Source organism: Phocoena sinus, chromosome 4 (assembly GCF_008692025.1).
Source record: "Phocoena sinus isolate mPhoSin1 chromosome 4, mPhoSin1.pri, whole genome shotgun sequence".
Classification (NCBI taxonomy): domain Eukaryota; kingdom Metazoa; phylum Chordata; class Mammalia; order Artiodactyla; family Phocoenidae; genus Phocoena; species Phocoena sinus.
In genome coordinates, this window is record NC_045766.1 from 64,541,179 (window position 1) to 64,559,306 (window position 18,128).

An 18,128-nucleotide genomic window follows, 5' to 3' on the forward strand; every position below is an offset into this window, starting at 1 on the left:
TTCAACCTATCACAAGTGCCCTTGACTTCGTCAGATGTGGAAGTGGGTGGAGGATCCCAGGAAGCAAGAAAAAGTGATGAATCTGACACCTTCCAAAGTAAAATTAACCTGAGGGCTCAGCAGTGTGACTCAAGGTCAGGAAGTCAGCAGACACCCTCTATCATAGTGTCTCCAAAGGTTATTCCAGCAGGAGTGAGACTTGAATGGAGACCCAGAGTGGCCCGCTGGCACACAGACACATTCCTCGGGCCATGGCCTCAGCGAGTGGTGGTACCCTGAAGGTCTGTGCACTAGGGCCTCTCACACTCATTTTCTAAGGGTTTATGACCTTCCTGGAAGACCCAGGCTTGGCTTTTAAGCCCCCTCCTAAATGTATTGACAATTTCTGGTCTTTCCTGCTTCTACACCTACCCTGGAGAGAGTGGGATAGAGCAAGCTTTGTGTATCACATGCTGGACCTTCTACTCCTGTGCCCAGTTTTGAGACATTGTCCCAGGAACAATCAAGAGCAGATACCAGAGTGATGGGGGGATTCCAGAGACCCCATGAGATCCTGAAACAGGTGGGCGCTGTCTCAGTGCTGGAGCCCTGAAGATGACCTTCTGGAAAATATGTTTGGTGATCCTGTGCTTTCTAGGGTAACTTCAGACCCTGTCTGTACTGGAAGGGCCTGAATCTGGGATCCTGGAGCCTACAGCACACACAGAACCGTTTGTCTGAGCCAGTGCACCTTCCAATAGAAAGCCTTAGTCACAAGACCCCAGGGCCCACTCCTAGAGTCAGACAAAACAGAAACAAAAGAAGGCAAACCTCTAAGTCTTATCTCCCAGGCTAAGATGTCTTCCTCTCAACATAACAGGTCCCATCCCAGTGTATCCCCACATTTGAGATCTATACCCTCTGCCTGCCCCCTGCCCAATACCCAGCTCCCTTCTAAGGTTCAGGAAGTCTTAGAACTACCAGAGTCCACGGGTTGCCTATGTCCATTCTTCCTATATACAAAGTAAAAAGACCTGGTCAACAATGAGCCATGGTCCCCTTTCCACTCTTAAAGGCATTCTTTTAACTCCCTTTATCCTTCCCAGTTGAATCCCCTCACTCCTGACTTTCCAGTATTCTGGGTCCTGGACTTGCATTTAAATCAAGTCATCTGACTATCTTATTGGGTCCAGCATTTTAAGGGCTTTCCTCTTCTATTATTTGATGTCTTCTTTTTATTTAGTGACTTCCAAGGGCTCCCATGGCACCCTTATTATATAAGTGCCAGGGCTAGGATAGATGATGCCAGCGGCTTTACAGCCTGGAAAGAAAACATTGAAAGCGAATTTAATTTCATTCTCCTTTCCTTCCAGCATGCAAAGACTAAAGGAAAATGATGTGAAACTTTTCTGTTTTTCTCTTTCTGCAACATGGGGAAAATTTACAAGAGGAAAAGCTTTTTGCTAATATCAGTTTATTATTATTTTTTAAAGGCATTCCGAATATGGAGTGAATCAGCATAGCCATTTCTCTGGTGTTCTTAATTTGAACAATCTCGTGTGATTGTCTTTAAATGCACCTCTGGGACTTCAGCTATTTTTAATTAGTGTGGCTTCTTTTTTTTTTTTTTTTTTACTGTTATCACTGTAGTTGATTTGTTTTCAATCTTCACACTCCACCAGTCCCTGCCTCCTCACCTAACTCTTCTGTCGCCCCCATCATATTCACACAGGGTGTTATAGAAGCTGGTAAATTTCCGAATTATGTGTGTCTATAAAGATAAAGCTCTGTGGTTCTTCCTCAGTGCCTCCCATCGCCCTCTCAGCCTCATGCTTGGAAACAGAATTGAAAGTTTATAAGGATATGTTCCTTCTGTAGTGAGGAAAAACCCAATAAGCCGTATCATAAAAAAGAATAATACGTCTGTGTCTTAGGACACGAGCAGGGGGAAGGGTAAGCTGGGAAAAAGTGAGAGTGACATGGGCATATACACACTACCAAATGTAAAACAGACAGCTAGTGGGAAGCAGCCGCATGGCACAGGGAGATCAGCTCAGTGCTTTGTGACCACCTAGAGGGGTGGGGTAGAGACGGTGGCAGGGAGACACAAGAAGGAGGAGATATGGGGATATAGGTATATGTATAGCTGATTCACTTTGTTATAAAGCAGAAACTAACACACCACTGTAAAGCAATTACGCTCCAATAAAGATGTTTTAAAAAAAAGAATAAAATTCAAGGTGGGAGATTGTACATTTTAATGTCTCTCCAATTTTATAGGGGAGGAAACTGAGGCCCAGCCTGGCTAAAGTCACAGGCCCAGTTAAAGGTTGAGCTGGCCTCCAGGCTGGCGCTTCCACCGGGCCACCCACTGGGTCTGAACTGGCCTCTGAAGGATGCAACGCAGCAGCATACACGGGACCTGTTCTTCAGCTCCATCACTTCTCCCACTCCCGTCCCTTCTCCCCAGGAGAGCTGGGTGGTGCTCCAGCATTTCTCTGTGACCGTGTTCTGGAGTTGAAAGAACCCAGGGCTGAAAGTGAAAATACCCCAGTTCTAGTCACCTTTGACACTATTCAGCCCTACATAATTGAATGAGAGATTTGTCTCCAAATTTCCATTTGCTCCCCATGAAATGGAAATAATATCTACCTGAGCTACAGCACAGGACAGTGATTAACAACTTTCCCATCTTTTGAAATTCTGCATCTTTGGCTTCCAGGACACCCTTCTTTTCTGGTCCATTCCTTTCAACCTCCTCTCTGAGGTCGTTCTCTGCCACCACCTCCTACTGCGGGCTCCCCTCAGGGCTCCATCCTCCCTCCATTTCTCCACTGACTCTGTACACTACTCCTGGAAAATTTCACCCCTCAGCTTCAGTTACCATCCATAAATTATGCTTCCCAAATCTCATCTCCAGCCCAGACCTCACTCCTGAGGGGAGAGTCTCTCTTCACCATGCCCCTTGGGTGGTCCTCAGTACCTTGACTCAACATACCGACCACATACCTGTTATGCTTCCCCTAGGCCTTCTCTTCCTCTGTTGTCTTGGTGAATGGCACCCCATGCTACTCTGTTGCTTACATGTAAAAATTGGGAACTAAATAACAAGGACCTACTTATAGCACAAGGAACTATATTCAATATCTTGCAATAACTTATAATGGAAAAGAATCTGAAAAAGAATATATAGACATGTATCTGAATCACTTTGCTGTACACCTGAAACACTGTCAATCAGTTATATTTACATTTTTTTTTAAAGTGGGAACCATGGTAGTTTCCTCCTAAATCCCCTGTCATGTTGAATAGGCCACAATATTCAGTCATGTCTTTCTCCTGAATCTTTTTTTCCATTTCATCCCATTTTACCCATCTTCATTGTCTAGTTAAGGCTCTATTTGTCTCTTACCTAAACTATTTCAACTACCCCTAACTTATCTTCTCCTTTTCCAGTTTATCCCTTTCCAATTTATTTTCCACACCACCTCATAGTTCTCTACCCAAAACACAATTCTGATCATTTTACTCTCAGCATGTTTAAAAGTCCCTCATCATCTAAAAAACAGGAATAAAACTCTTTCACAATGTCCTTCATGTGAACCCTCCCATCTCATCTAGCTCCTTATTTCCATTAGGGTACACCCACACAAGCACACACACACACCACCACTACCACCACTCCACCCTTTGACACTACCACAAATTTTAATTATTATTAAAGGCCTCAGATCTGCTTACGGCAGATAACTTTTGGATTATCTTTGCAGGCCTCCAGCTCCCTTCTTTGAAGCTTTCATCCATAGTGGAGAGCTTTGGAAACCATGTTTGTACCACATGATCTTGCCACTCTTGTCATGTTGGTGGGGCTGGAGCAGATTCTGGACCCAAGCTGGGCCAAGTACCAAAAAGTTAAGTATTTAGACTGAGAGCTATAAATTAGACACCTATGGTTCTGGGGATCCCTTTTCTGTTCTTGTTCAGCCCCATCATGTGGCTTGGCAATACCTTGCCCTTGGGATCTATGGGATGCCCACGGTTCCCAATCATACATTTCTATTCTTGTTTAAGCAAGCATGAAATTGGTTTCTTGTACTTGCCTCTAAATGAGTCTAAGTCACTCATCAACGTGTTTAGCATCTGCTTTTCCTCTGAATCTATCTTCCAACTCTGAATCTTACTAATTTCTAGTCATCCTCAAGACCAAGCATGGCCTCCTTTGCAGTTTTCAATACTCCCACTCCCACAGACACATTTATTTACTCCTGCCTATGAGCTGCAACTATATTTGCTATCATACTTAGTCGTAACTTTGTTTACAAGACAGATTTTCTCATAAGACCATGAGCTCCTTGACAGCAGGAATGATGCCATATTCATATTTATAGCTCCATCACTAGAGGAGAGCTCCATACATAGGAGACACTCAGTACATTTATCTTGAGTGAGTGAATTGATACTTGTAAAAGTGCTCTGAAAACTATTAAGGGCTACACACTATTAGATGGAATTTTTTAAAGAAGCTATATTCTTCATGTATTAAATAAAGGTCTTATTCTTTAGATGATCCCCTCCCTCCTAATTTCTGATTAGTGGTTTGTCCTGAATGTAAATGTATTGTGGATACTATCAAGTTATAAACTTTCCATAAAAATTAAGGCAAACACAAGAGGAAAAACAGATGCTGAAATAGATAGCAATTTAGAGAAATAAAAGTCTATATGCTAATGGATCAGCCTTTCAAATGGCTCTCTGTCTTTTACTTAAAGGCACTTTAAGGTTGAATTGTCAAAGAAATCACCTTGACAATCTACTTTAACATTTTGTTTTTGTTCTGGAGCTGCAGGGTATAGCAACACCTCTTTGTTTTGACCCCCGCAAATGCTTTTCAGTTTCTGAAAGACAATGAAAAATGCTCATACACCATCTTAAAAGAGAATTCATTCATCCCCAATCCATCTCACGGAAAGACTTTTCTCCCTGCATCAAGCGTGAACAGGCAACAGCTGAAATTGCTCTTTGAGGTCCAAGGAAAAGTCTAGCTCAGAGTAATACACCTTAAAGCTGATTCATCATTCTTCAAACACTCCCTGCATTTTCCCACCTCTGTATTTTTGCCTCTATCCCCTCAACTTGGAGTAACAGTCACATGTGTCAGCTCTCCACCAACTGTAAATGCTCAGCTCCTCCAGTTTCCCTAAATGGGAACGCCTTTTCTCTTGGCTGCACTCCTGTAGCAACTGCTTCACACCTCACCTGTAGAACCTCCTACATTCAGCCACGAGCATGTCAACCTTCCCCTCTACATTGGGCTCCTCAAGGTCAAGGTCTGAGTCTCTGAATATCCATAGCACGTTTTTGTTGCCTCAGCACTCAACAGTATTTCTTGTCATTAAATAGATACAAAGAAAATGTTATTCACCAGTCCTTCTTGAAGACTATATGACACTGCACTAGGTTTAAAACTAAGCCCAGGGACTTCCCTCGTGACGCAGTGGTTAAGAATCCACCTGCCAAGGCAGGGAACACGGGTTCAAGCCTTGGGCCAGGAAGATTCCACATGCCACAGAGCAACTAAGTCCCTGCGCCACAACTACCGAGCCTGCACTCTAGAGCCCGCGAGCCGCAACTACTGAAGCCTGCATGCCTATGAGCCCATGCTCCACAACAAAGAGTAGCCCCTGCTCGCCACAACTAGAGAAAGCCCATGAGCAGCAACAAAGACCCAATGCAGCCAAAAAAAAAAAAAAAACTAAGCCCAGCTAGAATTAGGAAACCCAGCTACCCAGCTCTACTTGCTGTATCTTAGTTTAGCAGAAGTTGACAACACAACGTTCCTAACCCTACCTCCCCAAAGCACCAAATTGTCTTAAATTCTACAATTAACTTATGTCTGACTGATACCTACAAGTGTCTTTGTAGATGGTGTAGGGAGCACTAGCAACAAAATCAGGAGAACTAAGTTTTAACCCTGAATGTAACACTGAATATGATACTTTCCCCCCCTAAACCTCACTCTCATCATCTATAAAAAAATGAGTTCTCGGTATTTGAGAAAATGTCTTCCCATGGTTTGGTGACAGTAATGAAACCAAAAAGCTAGCACAAATTAGCTTTCATTTCAACTAATACATAATCAATGTAGCCAAGGTACCATGAGGCAGGATCCACCCAAAAAGAAAAATTGATGGATTTAACCCTAGAGTTAAAATCCTCCTTTCTTAGACTTTTATAGTGTTTCATTTTTTTTTTTTTTTTACTCTCAGAAAACAAAAAAAGATAGACTACACACTCAAGTGTGTGTAGAGATGGGTGAAAGAATTGGAATATACGTCATATGCAAAGAAATAGAAAGAATTGGGGATGGCTAGGAGGGGGAAGAGAGCATGTGGGTGCAGCCAGGGGCCAAAGCATGGGCCCTCTCTGCAAATATTTGGAGGGCTTTCTCTGAAGGAGCGATTAAACTTTGCCTAGCCCCAAAGTACCTCAGGAGGGAATGACTCCTCCATCACTAGAGGAGTTTAAACAGAGTCTGGATGACACCTGGATAAGGATATGGTAGAGCAAGTCCAGGTATTGAATGATGGATTAGCACACAGCCTCAAGGACAGGCTCAAGTTCTGAGTAATAGGTTAGCACATAGTTGCGGAGCACAAGCTCCGGACGCGCAGGCTCAGCGGCCACGGCTCACGGGCCCAGCCGCTCCGCGGCGTGTGGGATCTTCCCGGACCAGGGCACGAACCCGCATCCCCTGCAACGGCAGGTGGACTCGCAACCACTGCGCCACCAGGGAAGCCCCGAAGAACTGCTTTGAATTCTCTCTCTTAGGTCCAACCACATGTGGCTCAGGTCTGGATCAGAAGGGTATTGGTGAACCCCTGGGGGGTGGACAGGACTGTTACAATAATGAAATTCACCAGGTATAAATTTATCAGATTCCTAAAGAGGCCTATAGCAGGTTAAACAGCTTCTGACAGTAAGGGTCTGTGGCTCTGTCCCAGTGAACAATTGATTTTTTTGTGTGGTTTGATCCACCCGGGCAGACAAAGCCTTTGCTACTTAACCCCCAGTTTAGTCTTGATTCAGCTCCTTCCAGATGGTGATTGAAATAGCACATTTTAATTTTTTAAACTAGTGTCTGATTGGTTCAGCTCTTTGTCTTCCTTGGAATCACATGATGGGAATTTACACTAACTGGAATAAAGGGTGTTTAGAAATACCTGCTGAGATTCAGAGTATTCTCTTTATAGACAATTTCCAAAGAAGCGATTTCAGTGAGGCCAAATCTTGATGGGATCAATAAGAACAGAGAGGCAAGAAGTAGATGGACTTAATTATACATATGTAATAGATTTTCAAGTGTAGCAAGTTATAATGCAAAAGTTGACTGGAAGCGTGGAATGAATTCTTGTGGCTGAATGAAAGGGTCTATGAGACCAGCAGAATTATTTTGACTTTAACTTTTTTGTTTGGTAAAGGCAGATCATCCAGTCACATAGTGCTGAGAAATATCTAAAGACACCAACAGCTTCTCTCCTGGACACATTTGAAAAGACCAAATGTTTATCAATAGAGGAAAGCATAAATAATTCTGATATATTTGTACAATGAAATATAATGCAGAAATTAAAATGACAGAAAAATATAAAAGGAGAGATTTCAAAAGTTATAACTAAGCTACGATGTATAAAGACTATTAAAGCACAAAGCAATACAAAATATTGTTTGTGATCATGTATGTATATAGTAAAATTATAAAACCATGGGCAGGAAGAATACACACTGAATTCATAAGAGTGCTTGCCTCTAAAAGTAGAGAGAGGAATAAGAATATACCTGGGGATGAGATAAAAAGAGACTTCCACTTTATTTGTGAATTTAAAAATTTTGGAATGAAATATAAAAAATTTAAAAATTAAATATCGTATTCACCATGGTGACTTGCCTATTTACACCCAAGCCTCATATTTTTCCTTCTTGTCTTAAAATAGTGAGTCTCAAAATATAGTGTGCATCAGAATCTCTTGGAGGACTTGATAAAACACAGATTTCTGGACCCACTCCCCAAATTTCTGATTCAGTAGATCTGCGGTTGTGCCCAAGAAGTTGCTTTTCCAACAAGTTACCAGGTGATTCTAATGTTATTGGTCCAGGGCCACAATTTGAGAACAAGTGTATTATAATACAGTTACCTACTAGTGAACATTCATTCAGATTTTGAACTGCCTAAGCATAGAGACTTTAACTTATTAATCTTTGTAGCTTCCACCTAGCAGATAAACCATCAATAAATATTTGTGAATTGAAAGAAAAAAAATCTGTGCATGCACGCGCACACACACACACACACACACACACACACACACATTCAGCAGTATGAGAGCCACTCAACAGCAAGCAAAATAAATGCTGCATTAATGATCATAATTTGACACTTTTAGAAAAGCAAATCAAATGTTATCCAGGAAGACAGACTTTCCTCAGGGAAGGCCTCAGTGTATGGCAATAGTGTCTCATCTCCAGCAGGATGTAACTCTCAAGTCAGGGGCTTGAGGAGGAGTACATAGGGAAGCCCAAAGTCAAGACACTAGACAAAAAACAAGGACACCTTTTTTTTTTACATTTTACACTTTTACATCATCACATAATACCTACTTATTCACCTCCTACCAATGCTCTGTGAAATGATCCAGAGAGACACTCTTTTCACCAAGACTTGTGGATGGGAAGCCTGGCAAAGAGCTCTGTGAAGCTCATACAGCCTCTTCTCTGTAGGCCAGGAATGACAGTGAGAATTGTTGCCATAAAAACAGACTCCCTGAATTCACTGGGTACCGTGGGATCCTGGGATGTCAGAGGCCAAACGGCGGGGCTTCATTACCAGAAATGAGGAGGTTGTGCTTACTGTAACAAGCAGAAGAGGGAAAGAAGAAATCAAAGGGTTTGACCTACAGAGACCTTTGGCATTGTCTAATTGATCGCGATGTCCCTAAAACTGAAATGGATGGGCAGCTTGACTTGATTCTTCAGAAGAGCTGGTCTTAATTTTGAGCTCTGCCACATAAGCTATTTGTGACTTTGTGCAAGTTACTTTCATGTCTTGAATATCAGTTTCTGCATTTGTAAAAAATAGAGGTATAAATTCCTGCCCTAATGCCTAATTTATAAATTATAAAACGTGTGACAATTCCATGAGATAACAGTTGTAGAGGACGTTAATAAATTGGAAAGTATTAAATAAATGTAAACAATTCTCCTGTTCTTTATTATCACAGTGTTTGTAAAGAAGCTAGAATAAGCCTGTCAAATAATAAGATTTCAAAAAGATATAAAATTTAGTGCAGTCTAATCTTTTTCCTCTCAAAACTTTCATCTTAATTGGGAAGTTATGACAAGCATAAATATATAATAGCTAGAGATATATAAACAAAGACATACCCATAGTATCATACATGCATGCATATGTACACACACACACACACACACACACACACACACATACACTACTAACAATACAAGGTACCACTAAGTGCGTGTATAAGAAAGTTTCTGGTTAAAATAAAGGAAAACCAAACTACTCTTAAAAATACAGAGAATTAGATAATACATATGAAGTGTACAGAGGTAAACATCGTGTTTTTGCTGTTGTTTGTGATAAGCTTAATATCGTATTTCAATGAGGCCACCAAAGACCCAGTTTTCTTACATCTCATCACTCTGCCTTCTACAGCACAAGCCTTCAGACTACACTGGCAGTCTCAATACAGTTGACAAAAATTTTCATGCTTCCTCATCCACAATCAGCGAGATAGAAATGTCCCAGATGAGCCCATAAAAGTCTTAAGTTTCACTGTGATTGGTCATGTGCCCAAGCCATGAACCAATCCTTATGAACAGGGTTGATATAGTCTGAGTGGCTTAATCCATTCTGTTATCCATCCTGGACTGCAGGTGGAGTCATTCCCATTGCAACCACATGGTGGAGCATGCACAGTGGGGTGGATCACAAAAAGTAATTCAGGATGCTGCTCTCAAAGAGAGGAGTGGATATTAGAGAAGAGCTGGGAGAAAGAAGGAGAAAGGCAGCAGCAACAACAGCAGAAATCTGTCCACTGCAGTGATCCACAAATAAGTGTTTTCATAAATCACCTGAGAAAAAGAGTGTGAGAGCTAGGAGTTTCCAGATTTCTTGAAGGCCATAGAACTTGAGGGCTCTTAGTCATGAATATACCATGCTAACCCATGTATAACAAGAAATAAAAAGGAGGACGAAGAAGATGATAAGTCTGGTAAAATCATTGCCTTTCATCCTTGTGTTTGGGGAGTGAGTGGGAGAATATAGACGGGAAAATGAAGAAGAAAGAGCTATGTCCTAGTTAAATTTGTAATCTTGACTTTCATGATGTGCCTTTGGTAGTCAAATAAATCATTACCCAGGGACAGCAATTCTAGGGTAGCTTAATGTTTCTTTCATAAGATGTGCCATTTGACCCTAATGTAGCATTGGAATGGAAAATGTACTTTTATATATTTTTTTATACAGGAAAGATAGAATTAAATAACCATTAATTGGGAACACATTATCTTTCTTAACTATTTGAACCCTACTTTAAAAGCCTGAATTTCTTTGAAATATTATTTATTTTAATGAGCTGTTTAATCTCTAGATAACAATTTCACCGTCTTAATGGACCATATTCCAGAGACATGTGAAGTTAATAGGAATGAGGTGGCCACTTACACGACCTAGAATATTTATCTGAGACCTTGACCGGTGTATCAACTTCAGTGGTATAAAAGCCTACTTTGCAAAAGTTCATCTCATTTGTAAGTTTCAGTGAAAATTCTCAGGTCTTCAAATCCCGGCCTCAGGGCAGCTTTTCAAAGGATATACCTACAAGGCCAGAGGCAGGAATATATGACCACTACCCAAGCATAAGGGAGGCAGATGTCATGACCTGTAGACTAAAAGCTGACTGATAGATTTGTAACTACTTCATGCGAAAAATGCCCACAGCCCAGATTGTACTAAAACCTGTATGTATGAGATTGAGTGGGAAAAGATGTGCTTAAAGGTTATTAATTTTATTTATTTGTTTGTCTGTTTGTTTATTCATTCCTTTAGCAAAACTAAAACTATGATATGAAACGTGTGGAAAGACATTAAAAAGAGTTCCTTGGAAATAATGCTCCTAATGTAGTAACAGGCTGAAACCCCAATCCCAGAGCCTAAATCCATTTCTCCTCTGACAGCGAGAGTAGTAATACCCTTTTGTATTATGTATAGAAGAGCAAAATTAAGATGATCCGAAGCTGATCTGCTCTTAATTTGCCCAGCAAGTTGTTTCCCTTTGTTTTTTTTATTGTTTGTTTGTTTGTTTTTGCAATACGCGGGGCTCTCACTGTTGTGGCCTCTCCCGTTGCGGAGCAACAGGCTCCGGACGCGCAGGCTCAGCGGCCATGGCTCACGGGCCCAGCCGCTCCACGGCATGTGGGATCTTCCCGGACTGGGACACGAACCCATGTCCCCTGCATTGGCAGGTGGACTCTCAACCACTGCGCCACCAGTGAAGACCTGAGTTTCCCTTTAATTCACCCTTTTCCCCTAAAATACAGTGGGAAGAACACTGGATTGGAAATCAGACAACCTGGTTCCAGCTCCACCACTCACCAGCTGGTGACATCTTGGGTGAGTTATTTAGTCTCTCTCACTCTCAGCCTCTTCATATACAAGAGAGGAATATAAACACTTTTCAAGCTAACCTAGATTAAGTTGTAAAAGTGTATATTATATCATTATATACCTATAATTTATTCATCCCATCAAGGGTAAAATCACTTACACTTTCAAACCATAATTTAAAAACTAATAAGGAGAATAATTTAGAGAAAAAAGCAAGGGAGCTACCGGCACCTCTTTTTATCCCTAACACTCTAGACAAACCTTCATTGTAGCATTTGCTCATTTTAAAGGAATATGTCTTACTTCCTAGACTGGGTTCCCTGAAAGAAAAGACCCTACCATACAAATTTTGTTTCCAGTGTCCAGCAAGTCCTCAACACTGAGGCACATTCTAGGTAATAAGAAAGTGAACACCTGAAATTAAGGCACTCATTCTCACTTACTGAAGAAGCAGAGGTGGTCGCTGACATGTTTCCCGCCGGGGCCTGTGGGCGTGGATCATGACTTCTCTGAGGACCACCCCCACAGGCACAGTCCTGTCTCCTTGGTGTGGGTCCATCCACTTGCTAGGGAACCCCTCCGTCTCCATTCCAAGACAGACTAATTCCTTGCTTCTTGGTCTAATTTACTCAAAGACTGTCTCCCTTGAGTTTCTTTTCCTCTTCATCAGTATCTCTACCATTTCTTCCTAATGTCATTTCTATTACCACAGGAAGCTATTTTGTATCAACTGTCTTATTCTCCCTCAGATGCAGACCAGTTGTTTGGTGGAAGGTGAAGAAGTTCCAGGGGGAAAATTGGCATTCACTTCAGACTAACGAAACACACCAATTGTCCAGAAGGTCAGATTCCTTGAGGGGGCAGTGTAGTAAGATCATCAAAATAACCCTGAGGTAGAAGAGGGGGAACTTGGGCTTTGTCCGGACTCTACATCAACTTACTGACTATCTTGAGCAGGTAACCTCTCCATATGTCAGCTTCCAGTAAAATGAGTGGTGAGGATGAGATGATCTCGGAGCCCTCTTTCACGTCTAATATTCATAATTAAAGGTGTATTTTGTGTCATCATAAAACAGAATTGTTTGTATGTTGAGAATAGTTTGAGCCAAGGCCAAAAAATCTGGTCTTGCATTCAGGCCAAGAATGAATCTGTATGATCTTAAAATAAACAAATGTGGTTAAAGTGTTAGTGAATCTGATTCTCTACAACTGTGAGTCCACAGTTGGTAGACAGTTAAACAGGCCCCACTGAGGAACTTTGTAAAATGGTTAAAGAAAACTGGATTGATTGCAGCTTCCAAAATGAGTGGGTTTGTTAATCACATGCTTCAAAGTTTATTAAAATTATAACCATGTGCTATGTCTTTCTTGTATCACACCAGCATCACATAGAATAGCCACTATTGCCATTTTCCTGTGCTATTCTTGAGAAAAAAAGTGATGTTGCCTAGTAATAGAGATTTGTTTCGCTTGAGACTGCAAGCACATGGATCATTCATTCCTTCTTCAGCGAACACCGAGAACCTGCTATGTGCATTGCTTGAGGTATTGATTGCACCTTATATGTGAATCTGACATATATTTATTCATTGGAAGTTCATACACAAATACTCACCCTCTTACATGTACTCATACAACTATAATAAATGGCAGGAAGTGATAAGTGAACCTCTTGGAAGAGATATAGATTAATAGAGAAGGGAGATATCCCAACTGAGGGCTCAGAGCAAGAATTTTATGGAGCAAGAAGCTTATAAAACAAACCTTGAAGGCTGGCTTAGATTTGGACCTGTGGAAATGACAAGAAAGAGCAAAAGCGAAGAAAGAGAGTTTAGAAAGCACAGCACATGTGAGAAAAAAAATAACACCAGTTATAACATGTAACTTACCAACTGTTTACCATGTACTAAGACCTCTAAACACATGATCTTGGTGAATCCTTGTAATTCTAAGGGATTGGCTTTCTTAGTATTGCCTGTTTTCAGATGGGGAAACCAAGGCCCAGGAAAGAAGAGTACCTTGCCCAAGCGATCCCATTAAAAGAAAGAGCAGGTAGTTCAGGACTACTGAAGCCTGTGGTTGCATTAAAGAGGAAGGAAAATATAATCTGAAAAGCTCGTTGTGGCTAGGTGGTAAACAGGCTAGAATACTAGACTCTTGCAGTGAATCAAACTTAAGAAAAACAAATAGCGAAACCAATAGCGTACAATATCACTTATATGCAGAATCTAGAAAAATGGTACAGATGAACTTATTTGCAAAGCAGAAATAGAGACACAGATGTAGAGAACAAATGTATGGATACCAAGGGGGGAAGGGGGTGGGATGAATTGGGAGATTGGGATTGACATATATACACTACTATGTATGAAATAGATAACTAGGGTTTCCCTGGTGGCGCAGTGGTTGAGAGTCCACCTGCCGATGCAGGGGACACGGGTTCGTGCCCCGGTCCGGGAAGATCCCACATGCCGCGGAGTGGCTGGGCCCGTGAGCCATGGCCGCTGAGCCTGCGCGTCCGGAGCCTGTGCTCCGCAACGGGAGAGGCCACAGCAGTGAGAGGCCCGCATACAGCAAAAAAAAAAAAAAAAAAGAAATAGATAACTAATAAGAACCTGCTGTATAAAAAAATAAAATAAAATACAATTCAAAAATAAATAAATAAATAAATAAAAACAAAAAGAGGAACACAAATGAACTAAATGGGAAGTAAAAAGTGAAACCTTCTATATATATCTTTTAAATAACTCTGCTCCATATCTTAATTAAAATGACCAAAATCAGTCCTCCTTTAACACTTTTGTCAATGTTGAGACACAAAACGGCAGTCACGTCTGGAAGGAATATGGGTACCCTTGCCAGTATGGCCTTCTACTTTTGAAGGTGGCAAAAATGAGGCTGAAATGTAACTAACTGTGATTAAATGTTCCATTCAACTTAATCTTTAAATGAAGAATATATATATATATATGTGTGTGTGTGTGTGTGTGTGTATATATATATATATATGTATAGGCACATGACTATATAATTCTTGCCAATTATTACCATACTACCATTGGGAACTGACAACTAAAGATGATACTAAAAACTTAAAATCCCCTGGCGCTCATACAATCTATGCACTCCTCGGGAAACTATTAAGTTGTGTTCTCTCCTGTGCTTTAATCATAATAATGTGATTCTATTACTCCATTGAGTTGGTTGGTAACCAGAGGTACATAAGGCCTTTAACAGAGACAGATCCCCTAAGTGGACACATTAATTCCCTCCTAAATGCCTTGTAAATAAAAGATGTACCGGTACCTCAAAGGATGTTCTGTTTTCACAGAGACTAGTAAAGTGGCTTAGATTTTCTCTTGTTTGATCAGCTGTTCAGGAATTAACTTCCACTAAGCACGTTCATATTAAAAACGTGTATTATCTAACATAAATATCTTCAGTAAAATAAGAAATTCCTCTTAGATGTTTATATGCTCCCATCAGAAAGTTCATACTATGGGGATTTACACTGAGTTTCTGTGTTTATATTTGGTTTCTTATTCTAGCAGTTATTCAGAAATACAGTTGATAGTTAAAACACACATCCCCAAAGGGACACCTTTTTAAGGTCTCTGTGAATTAAATTAGCAATGTTTTTATCTCTGTCTTGAGCAGTACCACTTAGTATGTTATTACAGTACTAATAATAATAGCTAGCAGGTACAATTTTTATTATTGTTTGCATTTTTATTTGACTCTCACTTTGATAAAGTCAAAAGAAGTCTTGAGATATCTCCTTCTGTTATTCTGCAATTATGATATTGTACTCTGATACCTTCAATAGTGTTGCATTCACTGAGGTGACCCAACACACATGTTTCTTGCAACCCATAGCTCTCATGTTGGAATCTTATAATTAAGTTGGTATTTCCCCCTGAGGAAAAAAATTTAGGAGCTTACTTTTTTTTTTTTTTTGCCATACGCGGGCCTCTCACTGTTGTGGTCTCTCCCGTTGCGGAGCACAGGCTCCGGACGCGCAGGCTCAGCAGCCATGGCTCACGGGCCCAGCCGCTCCACGGCATGCGGGATCCTCCTGGACCGGGGCACGAACCCGTGTCCCCTGCATCGGCAGGCAGACTCTCAACCACTGTGCCACCAGGGAAGCCCCGGAGCTTACTTTTAAAACAGAAGCAGTCATTTAACCTTGTTCAGTTACAGAGAGGATTGTCAAAGAAGATATTAAAGCAACGTTCTTCTCTAGATAAATGTTCACAAACTACAAACACATCTTAAAAGCTCAGAACTTTATTTTGGCTATTTAAGCCAGCTTCTTTCCTCCAAATTCTAAGTGATTTTTCCCTTCTATTTTTTATATATCATTTATTTTACATATCAGCCTGGTGGTTAGTTGGACATTTCAGCCTGCCTACCCATTAATACTAATACTCATTTCAACATATAATTTTAAGTGTATTTAAAATGTAATTGATGTTTGTGGCAGCCCCTTCCAATAACTACTGCTGGATTAAAACTAGAATTCATAGAATTAATTGAGATTATTTATGTTTATAATAACCCAAACTATCTAGGTTGCCATTTAAAACATAACTTTTATTACCACAGGGAATTTTAAACAGTATGTCTGTGAGATTTGGAGTGCATATCTCAAAGAACTTGACTGAAATCACAAATGAAGTTAATCATACAGTATTGAACACAAAGGTTTAACTCAATAAGAAACCAAAATCCTTTTTTTCATAATTTCACCATAATTTTATTTTGTATTTACAGTCTTCAATTCCTAATGCAAGGGTCTTACTGGGGATTGGGGGGATTAGGGAGGAGAGACGGGGTTTGGAGGAGAGGAATCAGAGGTCTTATACAGACAACAATAATTAGTAGAGTTAACAGGATGTGAAAGTCTTCCAGAAGAAATTCTTGCAGCCAGCTTTGCGTTCTCGGGGTGCCATGGCCGGGTTCGAGTTAGCGGATCTCTGCAGCTCCAGCCTCATTTCATCCTGTTCAGCAGCCTGGGACAAATCTTCAGGCTCCAGGGCATCGTTCTCTGTCTGGTTGGGTTCAGAGAGCAGCTCTGCCAAGAAGTACTTGGCCAATTCCTGCATGGGGTGGAAGGAAGAGCGAAAGAGAGAGAGAGAGAGAGAGGATAAGAATGAGGATGGTGGAGAAGAAGAAATGGAAAAGCCTGCTTGAAAAACAGATTTAACCACACCCAAACCCCAATTTTCACAGCTGTGCAATTTTTTTTCACACTTAAAATTGGTTAAGGATATAAAAACAAAGGCTGTTGTTATAATCACCAAGTACACAAAGAAGCTTTAAAAACTCAAATGTTTCTGCAAGTTTTCTGCTTCTGTAGGTTTAAAATACACACATAGAAAGAAATAGATCGTTAGTTTTTCAACATGAGCCAACAGTTTGTTTAACTCAATTTCCATATCATGAGCTACAAACTAGAATTGTTCTTACCATTTTTACTAAGTCAGCTGTGGAGAACGAGACCTTTCACAATCGTAAACATACTGTGTTCTGGCTGTAAAGTGCCAGTTAGCCCCCAACCCCGCTGCATGGGAGGGAGGTGGTGCTTAGGACAGTAGCAGCTTCAGAGGTCCGTGCTTTCAGCACCTGGGTCAGCACCTCCCGCGGTCAGCACCGGGGATCAATGCCATCATCCCTTCGAGCTCAGTTACCAAGGTCTTGGAATTTTCTTGAATGCTAAAGAACTCACCTGAACAGTGACCTACTGCGCTGATCAGGGGAAACAAAGAGGTAATAAGGGATTCTGGACTTTGAAAGTTTTCCTGTGAGCTTTGGTAGCTAAGGGACCCAGAAAAGCACCGGCACTCTTTGAGAGCACCTCTTAAATTCACCCAAGGGATCAGAGGCAAGGCTAGGGAAGGTTGAGAGGTTCTGGAGAGGGGAAAGAAGACGTCGAGGGAGTCTCCTTACCTGCTTCCCAGCGGCAGCAGCCAGGGATTTCTGCAGAAACTGACGGAGTCGGGGATCTGAGGGCGCGCCGGTGACACCGCCCAGAGCCAGAACTATGGAGAGCGCGGCCAGCGCGCACTGGAGACGGCAGGACAGCATCTCGGCGGCGCCGGAGAAGCCGAGCTAGAGTGCGGTTGGTCAAACTCTAGGAGCTGATCGCAGGCAGCAGCAACGGCTCTGAACCTCGCGACTCCTAAAGCGGCTTGTATGCTCTCCTCCGTCTCCCCCTTTTTAAACTCTCTCTCTGACGTCAGACTAGGAGGCGCCCCCAGATCTCACCAGCGCTTTTACGCACCATTACCCTCGTGAAATCAATCACAGAAGTGAGAGGACGGTACACAATCAAAAGTGGCTTATTTAAAAAAATTAAATCCTGCACAGGCACAGGCACACACGATTCCACACGTCACACCATCTACACAATCTTTTTATAGTCACTCAGTGCTACGCACATACACATTCTATAATTTCACTCACA

The 18,128-nt window shown here is 41.4% G+C and overlaps 1 protein-coding gene across 1 annotated transcript; it reads right to left on the bottom strand.

Moving 5' to 3' along the window:
- Positions 1-16,393: 16,393 nt before the first annotated feature.
- SST (somatostatin) lies at positions 16,394-17,863 on the bottom strand. The gene is made up of 2 exons (XM_032630698.1): positions 17,612-17,863; positions 16,394-16,761 (listed from the first exon to the last, which is right to left on the bottom strand). The coding sequence occupies exons 1-2, from the start codon at positions 17,747-17,749 to the stop codon at positions 16,549-16,551; spliced, it is 351 nt and encodes a 116-aa protein (XP_032486589.1). The 5' UTR covers positions 17,750-17,863; the 3' UTR covers positions 16,394-16,548.
- Positions 17,864-18,128: the final 265 nt, after the last annotated feature.